This window comes from Alosa pseudoharengus, unplaced genomic scaffold, assembly GCF_046254945.1.
Source record: "Alosa pseudoharengus isolate Yale_2024_CS ecotype anadromous, Long Island Sound unplaced genomic scaffold, YU_APseudo_1.1 YU_APseudo_1.1_scf_17, whole genome shotgun sequence".
Classification (NCBI taxonomy): domain Eukaryota; kingdom Metazoa; phylum Chordata; class Actinopteri; order Clupeiformes; family Clupeidae; genus Alosa; species Alosa pseudoharengus.
The window spans coordinates 9875898-9893524 of record NW_027468640.1 but is presented as its reverse complement, the minus strand read 5'-3'; the positions used below and the strand labels follow the sequence as shown (position 1 = coordinate 9893524).

The 17627-nt window shown below is 40.6% G+C and overlaps 3 protein-coding genes across 3 annotated transcripts in view; 2 read left to right on the top strand and 1 right to left on the bottom strand.

Moving 5' to 3' along the window:
* The window catches only part of trmt44 (tRNA methyltransferase 44 homolog), a 24932-nt gene extending 21796 nt beyond the window's left edge, over positions 1–3136 (bottom strand). The window contains exons 1-4 of the mRNA XM_076288564.1: positions 2732–3136; positions 2532–2649; positions 2043–2262; positions 1131–1199 (exon numbers count right to left, since the gene is read on the bottom strand). Of these exons, the coding sequence (XP_076144679.1) occupies positions 1131–1199; positions 2043–2262; positions 2532–2649; positions 2732–3083 (759 nt within the window). The 5' untranslated portion in view covers positions 3084–3136. The remainder of the gene's footprint in view (positions 1–1130; positions 1200–2042; positions 2263–2531; positions 2650–2731) is intronic.
* Positions 3137–3419: 283 nt separating this feature from the next.
* rpl34 (ribosomal protein L34) lies at positions 3420–7471 on the top strand. Its single transcript, XM_076288563.1, has 5 exons — positions 3420–3452; positions 4017–4089; positions 4600–4699; positions 5660–5763; positions 7347–7471. The coding sequence occupies exons 2-5, from the start codon at positions 4025–4027 to the stop codon at positions 7429–7431; spliced, it is 354 nt and encodes a 117-aa protein (XP_076144678.1). The 5' UTR covers positions 3420–3452; positions 4017–4024; the 3' UTR covers positions 7432–7471.
* Positions 7472–11716: 4245 nt separating this feature from the next.
* Positions 11717–16239, top strand: ostc (oligosaccharyltransferase complex subunit). The gene is made up of 4 exons (XM_076288562.1): positions 11717–11959; positions 12450–12543; positions 13224–13421; positions 15704–16239. Exons 1-4 carry the CDS (start codon positions 11821–11823, stop codon positions 15720–15722), a joined length of 450 nt encoding a protein of 149 aa, XP_076144677.1. The 5' UTR covers positions 11717–11820; the 3' UTR covers positions 15723–16239.
* The last annotated feature ends 1388 nt before the right edge of the window (positions 16240–17627 follow it).

Here is a 17627-nt window from a genome sequence, read left to right as displayed (position 1 = left end):
TAGGATTTAAGAGAATAATAACAATAACCATACACATTTGCAAACTGTGATTCTGTAAGGAGAATGAATTAGTTAGTTACAAGATAAACGGACGAGTCTTTAGATGCTTTTTTAAGGTCAATTGACAAATTATTCATCATTCAACCAGTCAAGGGTGCTTCTGCAGATGTGCCTTAAGCTTAAACTGACTCCAAAAGCATCACCTGAACGGTGACCTTCAACAGAGTGCACTCACACAAATATGCGAGTCAACGACTGAGGCTAATTCATCATCTCTCTTCGCCCTCTCTCCCATCCCATCCCTCGCTCTCTCCATCTTTTCGCTCTATCTCTTCCATATGTCGCCCACTTAAAAGCAGACAGCCCCCCCTTCAAGGTCTCTCCCCGCTAAAAGGGAATTTTCTTTGCTACTATCGCCGTGTGATGCTCGAGGGAAGCTAGGGCCTTGGGCTCTGAGATGCCTCATGCGACCATTTCAACTGTTAATGGTTCCACATAAATAAATAAATACATACAAAAGAACAAAATTAAAAAAATTTGGAATTTCACTTTGGCCAGAGATATTTGGCCTCTGGCCCAGAACTGGCTCGGATGTGAGCCTTATCAGCTGCAGAGGAAGCCACCACCTCCATACCAGTGTTTCCCAAACTTCTCTCACGACACACTATGTACTATGAGAAAATCTCACGGCGCACCACTGTGACAATAAACATACAATAGTGACACAATAGTTTGATAATTGCTGTTTAATGGCACTGCCACTACGCAAGATATTTATCATGTCATAATGTTAGCTCAATTATTGATTGTATTCTACCGTCTGTTGCTCAGTGCTGTAATTTTTTCCCCTATTCAGCATGACAAAGGGGGTGGGTGGGTAAGGTTCATGGCCATAGAAAATCTCAACTTGTTTATTTGAAGTATCCCCAAATAAACAAGTAAAAGGGCAGCCAGTGTGCGGATATTCCTTGAGATTTTCTACGGCAATACTTTTTTATCCAGCACCTGCTTTTGGATGTGCGCACAAAAAGTGTCATGGTAAAAAATTATTTTTTATTCTCAGTTTCTTTCTTTCAGCACAGTTTGGGAAACACTGCTCTACTGCAAGGCTAGAGAATGCCGTTACGTACCAGCAAATATGTGGCAATGGCAACATCTTCATAGACAAATTTCTCTGGGTCTGTGACTTCAGGCCAAACCTTGAGGAGAGAAAGTGCAAATTAATTCAGTTCATCCCATCGGGACTTCAGAGAGAATACTGTACAACTCCTTTATTTTAAAAAGACATCAAACATGTTTGAGAATTCTTCCTCATTTCATTATTCATGTGGTAGTCTTTCTTCCTGCCTGATTAAAAAAATACCACTCCTGTTTAATTACAGGAGAGAAAACATCTCTCTCTCTCAAAAAAAAAGCCCTTCAGTTGTCAGTTTCAAATGACCAAACTGTTCTCAGATGGTTTCTGCTAACTAATCAAATGCACTTCCTGTTAATTAGTTGCACTCTATGTTTTTATGTCTTTAAATTATTGTATTTTATTTTTTAACCTATTTTAAACTATTGCACTTATATGCTTTTGTTTACTATTCCTTGTTTTTGTTTATGCAAAGCATAATTGAATTCCCCCTTTATGAAATGTGCTGTATTAAATAAACTTGCCTGGTCTTGTCTCCTCATGTTTATTGATAACATTGTAAGTCGCTTCAGACAAATGTGTCTACTAAGAAGCATAACATAAACATTTCACATAAACATTCAACAAGATAACTTGACTGGGTGAAGTTACTTGTGCTGATTCCTATTTGATCTATTTATTTACTTCCTTTTTCTTCCCTCCTTCATCTTCTGCCACACTTAGACTACTAGTAGGCTACTTAAACCTCTGCACTCTCATCCTCTGGTAGCACTATTTATTGTAGTAGTACTAGCAGTCTACTGTGCAATGCAGCTGGAATGCTATTCCTCATTTTGTAAGTCGCTTTGGATGAAAATAAACATATGTAAATTGTGATCCTCCTCCTCCTCTTCAGCACTTCTCTCACCTTCACCATTTCCTTGTACTTGTCCTTGAGCTGCTGGTATTGGAGGCTGTACTTCTGCACGGAGATGAGGGAGAGGGTGCTCTTGAACTCGCTGCTTCGGCTCTCCGTGGCCCAGCGTGCCAGCTTGGGTAGGAGCTCGCTGTCCAGCCAGGGCAGTTTGGGGTAGGCCACACCGTCGCTCAGCCACTCCTCAGGGTGAGGAACATGGAGGGACAGCATCCTAGTGGAGGTGGGAGATGGTGTAAGATGCTGGCTGAAGAGGTGTCTGGAGGTCTCACTTGGCGGAGTGGCGTTTGGTACAAATTATAACAGCTGTCTTAATTTGCACTGATGTGACGGCTAGAAAATGTGAAAGTGCTGCATTCAACTGACTTTGCAAAGTAAGCAAATAAAACACACTTTCCACTAAGACACATTTGTATCCCTAGTAGAAAAATAATTAGTAATTAGTACAAAAACATGCATGAAGACATTTGCATTTAGACTCACCAGTACTCATCTGTTACCCCATGAAGCTGAATCTGGTACATGTTACTTTTCTTGAGCAGATGGCTATCCCCATCCTCCTGCTCAATGGGCACAAAAAACACTCTTTGCCTTCCGACATCTGGAGGTGAAGTAAGATAAACACGTCAAGTTTACAGAATCTATAACATTACTAAAACTGAAATAAACACAGAGGCAGTTACCTTTGAGTATTATTTCCTTGTGTGCATGGGTCCCGTATGTGTTTACCTTGGGGATAATTGTCCTGACTGTAAGAGACAACTGTCTGTTAATCAAGTGGCCTTTATAGTGGTCTGTGCCACTATCTAAAAAGGAGACCACTTCGCTGAGTTCATCAGTGCCACATTGTGTCAATTTGGACAAGAAATCTTTAAACTCTCCCACGTCTACATCTCTATCTTCGGTCTGTATAACGCCACATAGCCGCTTATTGACAACGTGAGGCTTCTTTATCCAAACATCCACGGCAGACCAAAAACCCTCAGGAAGAGCGTTGCCTTTGTCGCTAAACTTGAATTCAAACGTTTTAACCATGTTTTCAGCAATGTATTGGACCACACAACAACTCCAATGTTGCCATCATTCCGAGTGACACGTGAGAAATTGCGTCGCAACTTCAATATTTCAAAATAAAAGTAATACATAATTCCAAACACCTCTTTCAAAATTAACTTGACAAAGGTAATTTATTTATTTCAATTAAATTATGATGTAATAACAATATATTAAGCGTTTGTGAACCTAGGTTAACACAGATTAAAAACAATGCTTTTATAAATAAAAGAAAATGTGACTGAGAAAGACTTTTATATAGAATACTGAAAGAATACTTCCTCTGTCGTGGTGTTTTCAACTTTCAACTCTCGCGCTAATTTCTTCCTCTTCCGTTTGCGGCGATTGCAGGTATGGCGGATCTCTTTTCTACGGAAAATAAAGTCCAAGTTATCCAAGATAATCAGCCTTTCTGAAGTGCGGTATCTGTCATTTTTCTGCTTATACAGATAGAATACATTAAGCTCAATCTCTAGGTTATGACATTTTGTGTTATTATGGGCAATGTCTCATATTAATTTGTCTAGTACTTTGGTTCATGCCGGAGAATGATGAATCTAATAAGAGAGGCCTTTCTGAGTTACATAAATGCAGACAGACACTACAGATCAGATGTATTCCTATTTGAATAGTTTTCAGTTGAAGCCCCTCGGTCCAGATATTTTAGACACTTTGTACGCTACAGCTATTTGTCATTTATGAATGGCTGTGCTAACTATTAGCATTTCAATGTTAGCGCTTTGCTAAATGTGTGTGTGTGTGCGTGTTAACGTTACCCCCTTAATCGCTAATATTGGACTTTAGGTAATGACTGTTGTAGTTACGTAACGTTATATCAACCGTGATACGTGCACCTTAATAAGTATCGGTGTATGTGTGGAAACCTAACTGATATTCTCATTCCATCTCCTTCAGACACAAACATGGTGCAGCGCCTGACTTACCGTCGTAGGTTGTCCTACAACACCGCCTCAAACAAGACTCGGCTGTAAGTACTTTCCCAATTAAACTTGAACATTTTTTAATTTATAACGTGGTGTGCTGTGCAAGTGTGGATTTTGAGTTAGTCCATATGTTATTGTATACCAATGGGATAGTTAGTATCCCCACTTTACGAGGTAACGTTAGTGATGGAAGCATTTTGGCATGTGTATGTGGACAGGTTCTACTTGAGAGCCCAAGTCAGTTTTCTTTAGGTGATGTTGGTATCTGATCATGGCTTTCACCAACTGTCTTGTCCACCTTGCAGTCTATCAGAAACTGGTCTTTGTTCTATTATGAATGCTACCTGGAGTATGAAGTTGAACACAATGTAGCACTTTGGCAGGACCTTGTCAGGCATTTTCTGCAAGCTTTCAAACTACAGTATAGTTTTACCCCTTGACAAATATGGAACTCTTCAACAAGGACTTTTGCAGTGAGATTGGACAGTAACCGTTGCACAATTCTTACTAAACCTGGTCCCTGAAGGCTAAATTGAATTGTGTGTCTTTCACAGGTCCCGGACACCAGGCAACCGCATTGTTTATCTGTACACCAAGAAAACAGGCAAGGCCCCCAAGTCGGCATGTGGCATCTGCCCAGGAAGACTGCGTGGTGTAAGTACTTCCTCGAGATGAACAGTAGAATTATGCTGTCAAATATGGATGTTTGGGCATGTACCCCTGTCTGTAATGTAGTGCTATTTTTTATTATTATTTATTTTTTTAAATCTAATTTACTGCAAGTGATTATAAGTATATATACTCTTTTGATCCCGTGAGGGAAATTTGGTCTCTGCATTTATTCCAATCCGTGAAATACACTCAACACACAGTGAGGTAAAGCACACACTAATCCCGGCGCAGTGAGCTGCCTGCAACAACAGCGGCGCTCGGGGAGCAGTGAGAGGTTAGGTGCCTTGCTCAAGGGCACTTCAGCCGTGCCTACTGGTCGGGGTTCGAACCGGCTACCCTCCGGTTACAAGTCCGAAGCGCTAACCAGTAGGCCACGGCTGCCCCAAACTCATGCTCACGATTCTTTTGTTAGATGCATGTATCTATAGCAACATGTGGAAGTATGTTATTTCTATTCAAAACATTAATTTAGTGTAAAGATGGCCTGGCCTGGATTTGTCTGAAAATAATTTCACATGTGTTGAGGTGTAATACTGAAAAGGGTATATGGTGCTTTGATTAATAATACTGCCCTCAGCTGATACTGATGATGGTTGTGACTAGGCCTTTAGGCGAGGATCACATTAGCAAGCGGCAGCAGCAAACGTAACGCAACGCTCAGACTATAATAAGTTTTGTCTCGTTCCTAAGCAACACAAGCAGTCCGTCAATTGAGTACGCTCACGTTGCGCTTTGAAAGTTGAACCAAGTTCAACGCTCAGCTTGCTCAACGCTAGCGTTGCCACCATTCCGCTGCCGAACAATAGTAAACCTGCCACTTGCCGCTGGCTAATGTGATCCCCACCCTACTGTCGATAACAGTTGTGAACCCTTGTCTGTAGTGATGGAGACCTTATCAGCTGGCTAACTTTTTTGTTTTTGTTTATGTGTTTTGTTGTTTAGGTCCGGGCTGTTAGGCCGCAGGTTCTGATGAGGCTCTCCAAGACCAAGAAGCACGTCAACAGAGCTTATGGTGGTTCCATGTGCGCAAAGTGTGTGCGTGACAGGTGAGGGACTCTTGTTGTTTATGCTATTAATCAGTTCCATTCTATTCCACTACTCAGATTTATTGACACTTTCACGACTTTGCGCAAACCTCATTTGAGAAATTGAAATCATGGCTTTTGTATAAAATGTGCTCAGCTGCAAGGGCTACTGATGAGTACAGGAAAGGGAGCAAGGTTGAGAATCCCTGTCGAGGGACTAAAGACTGCTCAGCAGAACTGGGTAACCTCGGCTTTAGAAAGTCCAACCACTTGTTGGTTCTACCTGTGCACAGTGCACAGATCTCACTAATTAGATAGATAGAAAGATAGATAGATAGAAAGATAGATAGATAGATAGATATATAGATAGATAGATAGATAGATAGATAGATATAGGTAGATAGATACTTTATTGATCCCCCAAGGGGAAATTCAAGAATGATCTACCTGGCTGAGGAGCTGTGCCTATTGGGGTTCAGCTACTTTGATTAATGGCTGGAAGAAATGGCAGTAGTGTCGGAGGAACTTGGCTGGCATGCAGTGGCCACTACATGGGTCCTATTGGGATAAAAGTGTCAGCTAGATGCATTTGACAATAATATATACAGCTTTGAAAAAAATGACACCAGTGCACTTTTTTCTGATGTCATCCTACGGTCATATTCAAAATTAAGAGACCCCTGCAAATTTAAATGACTGTCAACTCATTCAAATGTCACTCAGCAACTGTAGAATCACATTAGAAAAATGTGCAGTGGTCTCTTAATTTTGTCCAGAGGTGTGTGTGTGTATGTATATATATATATATATGCATGCATACATACACACACACCAGCTATCTAGTGTTTCCTGGCTTCACATGAAGCCGAGATTATCCATTCTGGCCACTAGCTAAAATGAGATTACTTGGTAGTGTCATTAGTGTTTGAAATGGTCCCTTTCAGTGTTTAGGGTATTGCCATTTTGAAGAAGCATTAGAGTTCTGGTCTAAAACGGCAGAGCCGTCTACCTAAAAAGCATGCCTAAACCTTGCAAACACCATCAACAACCCAGGTACTTCTAAGAAATGTTGATAACCATGCAAAACAACATATTTTGGTGATATTGTTGCCGGTGGTCCGCTGTGAAGACTTTCAAACTCTTGCGGGGTATTCCATCCCCAACCTCAGAAACTGCATAGTCTTGATGGCAAGTGGTGCCCGCATGTGTGTGTCTGTGTTTAACATGACCATGTTTTATCATCAAAAATAAGTTGGGTCATTGAACAGGTCTAAGAAAATGGCACGTTTCACAGTATTAAAGTACCCTTGGAAATCCATAATGTATGTTGCTGCTGTTCCTGAAATTAGCCATCCTGTTACGCATGCTTGCCATGAGCGGAAGGACTAGTGTTAGTATCTTATGATTATTTTTGTCCCCCCCCCCCCCCCCGAACTGAATTGTTTTAAGCACACTTTGATTCAGAGTGCAAAATGTACTCTTATAAATGGTAATATAGGCCCAACATTATCTGTGAGAACTGTGACTGTAGTAGACTCTGTTTTGGTTTGCCCTGTGATATCTATGATTATCTAATGCCTTTGTATATTTTCTCCCCAATTCAGGATCAAGCGTGCCTTCCTCATTGAGGAGCAGAAGATCGTCGTCAAAGTGCTCAAGGCACAGGCACAGAGCCAGAAGTCAAAGTAAATGTCTATTTGTACTGCTGCAATAAAATGTGGGAACCATATGCTTGATTGTTGCTGTTTTTCTTGAATCACTGCTTAAGCTACCATAAGTCTTAAAGCATCTACTTTTAACAACCTCGTCTGGTAAGACATTAAAGGCATATTTTCTACATAATTTTCACACTGAATACTTTCAAATGGTGGACTTCACACAAATTAATTTGTGAGACTAGAGGGTGAATCAGTGTGCCACACTTGAAGGTCCTTATGGGTTTTTAAGTTTTGAATGTGCTGTGATTCACTCAGTATAGTAGAGCGGCTACAAGGCCAATTTGGCAAGAATCGTGCAAATTATGATACAAGCATGAAACTTGGTAGGTATGTGCTTATGACCAATACAATCAAATCTACCTGATTGGCCACTTGAAATAGTGGCCATTTTCCAAGATGGCTGCCAAAAAAGACTCCAGAAATTGATTTATTGCATAGAATTGACCTAGCAAATTATGATACAAGCATGAAATTCGACATGTATGTGCTTAAGACCAATACAATCAAATCTACCTGACTGGCCACTTGAAATGGCGGCCATTTTCCAAGATGGCCGCCAAAACAGACCCCAGAAATTGATTTATTGCATAGAATTGACCTAGCAAATTATGATACAAGCACGAAACTCAACATGTATGTGCTCAAGAGCAATACAATGAAATCTACCTGATTGGCCACTTGAAATGGTGGCCATTTTCCAAGATGGCTGCCAAAAAAGACCCTAGAAATTGATTTATTGCACAGAATTGTCAAAGCAAATTATGATGGATGCATGAAATTTGGCATGGATGTGATCAAGACCAATACAATCAAATCCACTTGATTTGCTACTTGAAATGCTGGCCATTTTCCAAGATGGCGTCCAAAAAGACCCGAAAAATTTGCAAAGTTCAAATGTGCAAATTGCAAATGTGGTGTAAATAATTGTTCACTCTCCTTAAATATGTTTCCATAGATGAAGTGATACAGATATTAAAAATGTTCCACAATGACAAATAAGCCACTTATGACACACAAATAGCATGGTGATAACATGCTAATAATGCCAGTTCTTAATGTCAATGGAGGGTGTTGCGTGATGCCACCCCCCAAACAAATAAAATGGTTATGACATGCTAATAATATAATGACACTAATATGCTAATAACGGCAATTCATGGTTTTCTCGATGTTGCGGTTAAACAAAAGATGCGTGTACACCAGAAACAACCTCAGCTACAAAGTAGCCAAGGTCGTTGAAGAACCTTTGTCATGAATTCGCTTTTTTCGCTCTGGATGTTTGATTTAGCTAATCACATAACGGCTCTGGCTTGTCAGCTTGGGACATTCGAAGATAAGAGCATTCCAATTGTTTTTTGCCGAACCGCTCATTACCATCATATTAGCTGACTTTTAATTGCAAAATCGCTTAATCGCTCTGGTCGTCCAGATTGGTTCGCTCCAGGCGAATTCACTTTGGTCGCTTTATTCACCGACCCTCCATAGACAAATAATGACTTCCGTCTTTCCGGTCGCATAGGTCGCTTTTGGTTTTACATGCAAATAACAGCGGTAACAGTTATTAACGACAAATAAGCCCCTTATAACACACTGATAACATGGTGATAACATGCTAATAATGACAATTCTTGATGTCAATGGAGGGTGGTGCGTGATGCGATACCATTGTGGTAATAATATGCTAATAACGGTAATTTATGATTTTCTCGATATGGGCGTTTAAAAACACTAATAACGTGCTAATGGTACTAACGGTAATAATATGGTAATAATGTGCCGCTCACTATAATTTGTGCTCTGCGACTGTCCCCACAATTACCCCAGAGTTAGAGAACAAGGCGACCAGAGTGAATCAATCAGCAGTGGTCCAATGTCGCTGTAAGTGACTAAACTTAATTCCGAATAACCTCAGTGGCTGGTTTAATTCAGATAGTTTTGGTCTAAATATTGTAAGGATATGGATAGTGATACAGTGCATATACTCAAATGTAAAACGGCATATACAGTGTAATTTGTGGTAGGAGAGTAGGCTACAAAGTAGGGCAGTAAGAACAGACAGGAATATTATATATGAGGCATACTAGCATATAAGTGTTCTGTGTAACCACTCTGAAGGCCTGACTGACCGCAACGTCAAAAAAAAAAAGTTTGGTTTGACTAACTGTAGCAACATTGCCCTTTTCCATCCTCAAGGTGAGGGTGGGTAAAGAAATATAACATCTTACTTGTGACATGGTCAGAATAATCAGCAATTGGTATTGATATACTGCCACACCACTCATCAAAGGCATTTTCTTCTTCTCCACCTGCTGTATGTGTTTGCACAGCTTTGTTAAAACAGGCTTACATTGTTGAAAAACAAATAGCATTTTTATACACGTGCGTCTTTCTGTTCAAATACCTACACTAAATTCTGAATCACATTTGGCCAATCAGCCCAAAACGAATTGAAATTTAAATAACTGTTCCATGCATGGATTCAAAAGGTGATCAAAAGATCATACCTCAATCTGATTTTTTAGATTAACAATGGACAACGACTGACTGGTCAAAGTGCTGTCTGTGTCAGCAGGACACAAAAGAACAAGTCTCCTGATACGAATCCTGCAAAGACAGATAAAGATGGCTATACATTATTAGCAAAAAATATCCCACTCCCACTCTCTTAATGCATTGCCTATCAAACTTGATTGTGCAAGACTTGACACAGGAATGAATTGAATTTCCAATGACTTCATCATAGAAGGAAACAGAAATGTAGTGAATGTTAACATTGATTTGGGCCACATCTTCTAAATTAATTGCAATTAATGAAGTTCTAGTGTCTTATTTGGTGGCCATCTTTAAAAATGGCTGCCATATTACATTTTCAAGTTGCAAATGAGGTGGATTTCATTATATTGCTCTTTAGCACAAACACACAAAATTACATACTTGTATCATCATTTTCTTGCTCACATCTGGGCTAAATTCAGTCTTTTGGCGGCCATATTGTAAAATGGCTTCCATTTCAAGTGGCGAGTCAGGTAGATTTGATTGTATTGTTTTTTTAGCACATTCATGCCAAAATTCATGCTTGTATAATAACTTGCTTGATCAATTCTGTGCAACAAATCCATTTCTATGGTATTTTTTGGCGGCCATCTTGGAAAATGGCCGTCATTTAAACTGGAAAATCAGTTAGAATGTATTGTGTTGGTCTTAAGCACATACCTGCCAAATTTCATGGCTGTATCATAATTTCCTTTGTCAATTCTGTACAACAAACCAATTTTTAGAGTTTTTCATGGGGGCCATTTTGGAAAATGGCCGCCATTAAAAATGGCAAATCAGGCAGATTTTTTTGTATTGGTCTTGAGCACATACATGCCTAATTTCATGCTTGTATCATAATATCTTTGGTGAATTCTGAGCAATAAATCAATTTCTAGGGTCTTTTTTGGCGGCCATCTTGGAAAATGGCCGCCATTTCAAGTGGCCAATCAGGTAGATTTGATTGTATTGGTCTTGAGCACATACCTGCCGAATTTCACGCTTGTATCATAATTTGCACGATTTTTCCTGTAGCCGCTCTACTAGTTATCTGATAAGTACACCAAAAGTAATGGATTGTCCCGGTCACCCATTATAGCCTAGTTTGATAGGTCTGCTTGTTGCATACTTTCTCTGCAACAAATCACATCCCTTTTAACTAGAACCATTAACAGTCATTCAGTTATACCATTCATGTAATGTTACACTAAGTCAGTATAGTTCTGTGAGTTAGGTTGGCATGGATCAATGTCAATTATATCAAGAATGTGGTTGACACAATATTAACATGAAAGGTTTTATGTTGCAACATTTTGTGTACATGAACTATAAGGCCCGTAAATGCTTGAAAGATTAGTGGGAGGAAAGGTATACTGTACCAGTTATTTGCCAAACAACTAGCAGTGGTGTCTGGCCCATAGACAGTAAAAGAAAGGTCTGGCCCGGCCACTAGGTTTTCAGCAGGTTTTCAGCTACAATGGCGGAAATAAATGGAGCAGTTTCATTCGTCCTTTTTGGGTGACGACATGTCAAAGTCTTGGAAGATGCAATATCAAGAAATAGTAAAACGCCTCTTAATCCGACAAATGTATTCATAACAATATTTCAGTACGTTTTTATCTTTCACGTGAGTTCTCATACATATTTAATTACATTCAATTAGGTTGTGTTTGTGGCTTCGAATCCAGTTATTTACATTGCTTAATAGTGAATTACACTTCCTGGACACGTCGGCGTAGAGAAGTCTGCTGTGACGTCTGCACTCCGTGGCTGTGCCTGGCTGTGCTGAGTGGAAGCAACGATAGTTAGTGCAAGAATCTGTTAAAAAATGGAAACGTTGTACAGTCTTCCGTTCACTGTATTGGAATGTCCAAATATAAAGCTTAAAAAACCATCATGGCTGCATATGCCTTCTGCTATGACAGTGTATGCGGCGGTCATTGTGTCTTACTTTCTCATCACTGGAGGTACGTTTCCCTGTAACGCTATGCACAGTTGCTAGATCTAGCTTGCTAGCCAGCTAAAGCTGGCCTTGTTATGATGGTCATTTAATGGATGCATAACAAATTAACTTGATGTTTGGTCGTACGGGTGCGAAACAGCACTAGTCATTGTGTAAGGTGGGAGCTGTGGGTTTTGCATTTTCATAAAAGGCCGTTTAGCAAAACTAAGTGGTGTTAGCCTAGCATTGAGGATCCATTAATTCAGGAGGACAGGCCAATGATATGCACTGGACTGGTTCAGGTTTCAGGTAAAGTTAACGTAATGGTCTTTGTTCACACATTGGTTGCATTTATCACGAGGAAACTATAAGGCGTTTTGAATTGTTAACATCTCTGTTACAGTGTACGTTAACGTTACATTATGATTGACCAGCCTGGGCCTTGATAGCAGTTAAAGCAGTTCGAGTAACTTTAGTCTACGCCTCAACATTGATTTTGATATAATTCTTTGCAGGCATTATTTATGATGTGATTGTGGAACCACCAAGTGTCGGCTCTATGACTGATGAGCACGGCCATCAGAGACCCGTGGCTTTCCTGGCCTACAGGTGAGTCAGGTCTTTGATCGTTTGGTCCTGTGTCCAACTACTTTTGGCTACTTAGCCAGAGGTTCCTGCCCAGAACACTAAAATAATGGTTATATTCTCCTTCAAAAAGGATTTCAATACTTCATCCTACACAATAGTGCATGATCATAAAGAAAAGCTCCTTGTTATGGGATCAATACATATCCTGTTCCCAGCCATTTAATCTTGAATGCATGCATTTGTCTCAGTGCATGATGTTAACTAAAACATTGCAAGACGCAAGAAAATGTGCTTTAAAGGGACACCAGGCAACGTTTTCGTGTTAATTAATCATCTTCGTAAGTCGGTATATGGTTAAATGACTCATTACGGGGCGAATGAAGGCTCTCTCGCCCGCCCCTACTGCCTGTAGGAAGAATATCCCACTTGCAAGTTCGGTGTATCCTACCCGCCGACCGAAGCAGGATCAGTTTACAGCACAGAGGCAGTCTAACGAAACGCTAGAGATTGTTGCAAACGTGTGTATAATGGCAGAGCCGGCGAAGAAACACCGAAAACCCTTGACGGAAGACTCAAAGAAAAGGAAAAGAGCTTCAGACCGAGCGAGGGGGAGTTTCGTAGAGAAAAAGCATCAGGCTTGCCTGGTGTCCCTTTAAAGAAGTGAAATGTGCTTGTTTATGATCTCCGTTCGTTTTCTCCAGGGTGAACGGGCAGTACATCATGGAGGGTCTGGCCTCGAGCTTCCTCTTCACCATGGGCGGCCTAGGTTTCATCATCCTGGACCGCTCCAACGCACCCAACATCCCTAAGCTGAACCGCTTCCTGCTGCTCTTCATCGGCTTCGTCAGCGTTCTCCTCAGCTTCTTCATGGCCCGTGTCTTCATGAGGATGAAGCTCCCGTAAGTAACCATGGCAACACACGCCACACTGACACTAAACACAACGTTGTCACCACACGTCAAGCTCTCACAAAATTTAGGCCTATGTCATTTCTCCTCACCCTACGTCAGTCTACATCATATCACATTGTTGTGTTGTCACAATACAAAAATTATGACGTACAATACTGTGCCTAAGTATCTCGATACCAATACTGAAACGATACCATGCCAAAAACTTTGAACATCAGTAAATACTGTATAACTAATAGAATAGGCCTAGATTAGCCTAGAACTCTAGACGCACCCTAGTGGCAGAAAATGTACTTTGCTGCCAGGGTAATTTAGCAACTCTCCGTTGGCTTGCGAGCTGGAAAAATTAAACTTCGATCAGGCCAATCACATCGTGTAGAATCGGTAGGCGGACTTAACATAATGATGGCAGAGTAACGACGGTTCGGCGTGAATTCCCTGCTACTTGAAAACAAAGAAGATGGATGTTGCTGTTGGCAAACAGCGTGACACGAGTTAAGTTTTTTTTTAAGTTGGCAAAAGTTTGAACAACTAGCCAACTAGCTCCGCTGGTGGGAAAACGCTTGGGACTCATGAGTTGTAGCGCTATCCTATTGCGTGCAGAGGGAACTTGAAAGACAACCGTTTATCTCGCCCCTCGGACTGAGCACTGCGAATGGTGAGTCCCCAGACCCTACATCTTGATGTGGGTCTGGCTCGTCAGGCTAGGCCTAGATGAGAACATGGCACTATTTTTTAAACACCATTCTCAACATGGGATATAGTAGCAATTTACCTAGTGAAGAAGCTTCCTTAAGTCACGATGGCACCACATATTAAAGGTGATGATTTACAGAGCAACTTTTTGACCAATGTTGCTAGGCAACTACGTAATTGGTTCCATCTCTTCTGATTGGAGGATCATGAAAATTTGCTTGCTGATGATAGAAGTTCTCCAGAGGAGAAAAGGAGAAATTGTTGCCCAATATCAATGGGAACATGCCAGAACAACAAGAAGAATTGCCCAAAACATTCTCTATTAGTTGCCTTCCTTGGGATATTAGCTTATTTGCTGTCTATCCCAGAGTGAGATAAGATGATACTTTTCTCTAAACTCTGACTGACACCGTTAGCCTAGCTTAGCATAATTCACTGGAAGAGGGTCACACTAGTTGGCTTATAGCAGGGATTCCCAAACTGTGGTACGCGTACACCCGGTGGTACGCGAGCTGCCACTAGGGGGTACGCGAGATGAAAAGGGCAATGGCGGAAAGGAGTTAAAAATGATTAATTAATTAATACTTTAATTAATTCATAAATAATACATAATTTCGAATCGGGTTATAATGATATGGAAACGTGAAATTAAAGGAAATCATTTGTAAACTCTATAATAGGGTATGTTTTCATTAAAAAATAAGCTACACACAATAGGCTACATGTGATTTCCTGTGGGCAGCCAGAATATCTGGCGCGTTAGTTTCGTTGAAGTATAGGCTAGGTACAGTAGAAGTCTGCGTAAACATGGAAAACTGGCTAAAAACAGGGACACTGTCCAAAAGGCCTAATTAAAGCGATCGAAGAGGAGAAGCGAGAGAAACAGAGCAGGACACAGGTAACGATGGAATGGGATGGGGGGCAGACTAATGAAGGTGAAGAAAACGAAAGTATGATGAGGCATATAGCCCTAGGCTTCACGTGGATTGGGAGACAGACTGCCCAAAGCCACAGTGCGTGGTCTGCAGTGAGATGCTACCTAACCATTCTAATGTGGTTCTCCACACTGTTTTTTTTAACGTGAGAGCTCATAGACCAGTTGCACATTTTGATTATGTTATCATGTAGGGCGGCTAATTAAACAACGATGCCTGGAATGCGTCAATAGAATGAGTTACTTTTTTATGTGTTGGATGGTGGGGGTACGCGAGCCGAGTCAGGATGTAGAAGGTGGTCCGCGGGGAAAAAAGTTTGGGAACCGCTGCTATAGACTAATTGGTAACCCACTTCCAGTGGCAAAACGGCACACCGCTACTATATCACACTGTTACCGAATGGCATGCCATCCATTAAGATGTCATAAAACATATTACGCTGTCAACAAATGTCCCCTCACATCACGCTAATACCTCATGTCACACTCACCATGACATCAAAGGTCATAATTTCACTTAATTGTCACACTGTCACCTCCCATTGAAATTTCCGCCACCACCAGTACTCTTTTCACCTCATGTCATGTGACATCAGGTCAACCTCTGAGAATAACTTCCTCTTCTCTCTTTCTCTTACAGTGGTTACCTCATGGGCTAGTGCTCCATCGTTGCACCATATTCAATTTCATTCAGTTTGAGGAGTTGCTGTAACCACAACGGCAACACCAGTGCCATGGAAGACTGTTTGTGATCGAGTGTGTGTATGCGTGCATATGTGGGTTTGTGTGTGTACGCGCGCGCGCGTGCATGTGTACTGTATGTGTGTGTGTGTGTATGGGTGTGGTTATGCAAGAAGAGACTAGTTTTTCCAAGTGCTTTACTTTACTGAGTAGAATCCAATTTCTTATCCAGTAGATTTAACAGGTTTGACTTCATTCACAGACTCAAAATCAAGTCAATACGTACAGCAAGTAAGTCATCAGGATATGCAGTAGTATGAGTGTGAAGTTGGCTGACTTGTAATTATATTCCTGAGTGATGTTTCGCCTCGGGTGCACTTGTTTTTGTACACTTGTGTCTCTGAGAAGACCTATAAAAGTGTCTGTGGGTGTGTAGCCTGTGTGTATGGTGTTTCGTTTTTCTATAAGAATTGAGAATAAACGTCCTTTCCATTATTTACTTGTGTTGGTGTCTGTGATGTTTTGATGTTCTGCCGTATACATTTGATGTATAACTTCGTAGTTTAACAGCAGACCTATGGCCCAACTCCATGTCCATAACACTTATATGTGTATGATCTGTGTATGCCGTTATATGTCTTTGTACAATGTGTAGATTTAGGCTTATCCATTAGAACAAAAGTAAATGGTAATGAGTCTTTTAAACATAGTCTGTATGTAATTATCCAGTATATTATAGATGTAATTTGCTCTTTATCTAGAAATATATCATAATATCAATTTAAATGTTGACTAATTAATATTCCGGCCTTAATTTACATGGACTGGGCTGGCTGACTACAGTCAACCAAATTATCCTGAGTGATGTAATTTTGAGCGGGAACTTGATCAGCAGTTCAGTCACTGTGTGGCCATCATGAGTGCAGCACAGCAGAGAAGTCTTTCTCACTTTGGTAAGAAATTGTTTTTAAGGTAGATGGCATAATAAGCCAAAAACTGTTATTTAAAGATTTTGTTGTTCAACAACATAATACAGGAGTCACGTCATTGGATAACTGTAACGTTAGGTTTTACATCTGAATCGAGTACGTGTGCTAGGCTAGCAATCAGATTTAGTTAATGACTAATCATTTAGTTAACTTAGTGACGTTAAATGTGTGTTTGTGTGTGTGCTATTCATGGGTTTCATCAGGTCCCTTTCCACAGGTGTATACAATCATGCACCTTGATTATGAATGCAGACTGCATGGTGCTTGATTAATACACCTGTGTAAAGGGACCTGATGAAACCCATGAATTGCAAAGCTCTCGCTAGCTAGCTAGCACCATCCAGGGAAGGAAGCTCATTTTAGCTTATTCAATGCTACTAACGTATTAAATATCGGAGATATTTAAATTATGATTTAGATAATGTCGCGCCTGTGTGTGTGCCCTGTCGTTTGGTTGCTGTGTTGGAGAGCTAGCTATCTAATTCTAGCTTCATTTAATCGTTTTTTCGTGAATTGTTTTCTCTGCATAACACCGAACATGTGAAAGTGCATTGAACTCATCATGTTGCAAACTTACATTTACCATGTGGTGTTGCAAAGTGTCTTCATTGCACATTACAGACACACAAAAACACATAATCCCGAAAGGTTTCATACATGTATGAAGGTGAGTTGTCAGGTACATGCACTGCTTCAAAATGTTCCAGTCTCTCAGCATTTGAAATAACATATCACTGAAAGGGAAAAGATTGTTTGCCCTTTCAGTGCTTATGAGAAGGTCTTCGGGATCAAATTGATTGGCGCTACTTAAAGGACAATTCCGGCGCAAAATGAACCTAGGGGTTAATAACACATGTGTACCGAGTTCGACCGTTCGCTGGGATTTGTTTTCAT

Coding starts and splice junctions, on each gene's coding strand:
- rpl34 (XM_076288563.1), top strand. CDS start 4,025: ATGGTGCAGCGCCTGACTTACCGTCGTAGGTTGTCCTACAACACCGCC. Junction 4,090..4,599: donor GCCTCAAACAAGACTCGGCT/GTAAGTACTTTC, acceptor TGTCTTTCACAG/GTCCCGGACACCAGGCAACC. Junction 5,764..7,346: donor GCAAAGTGTGTGCGTGACAG/GTGAGGGACTCT, acceptor TCCCCAATTCAG/GATCAAGCGTGCCTTCCTCA.
- ostc (XM_076288562.1), top strand. CDS start 11,821: ATGGAAACGTTGTACAGTCTTCCGTTCACTGTATTGGAATGTCCAAAT. Junction 11,960..12,449: donor TTACTTTCTCATCACTGGAG/GTACGTTTCCCT, acceptor AATTCTTTGCAG/GCATTATTTATGATGTGATT. Junction 12,544..13,223: donor GTGGCTTTCCTGGCCTACAG/GTGAGTCAGGTC, acceptor CGTTTTCTCCAG/GGTGAACGGGCAGTACATCA.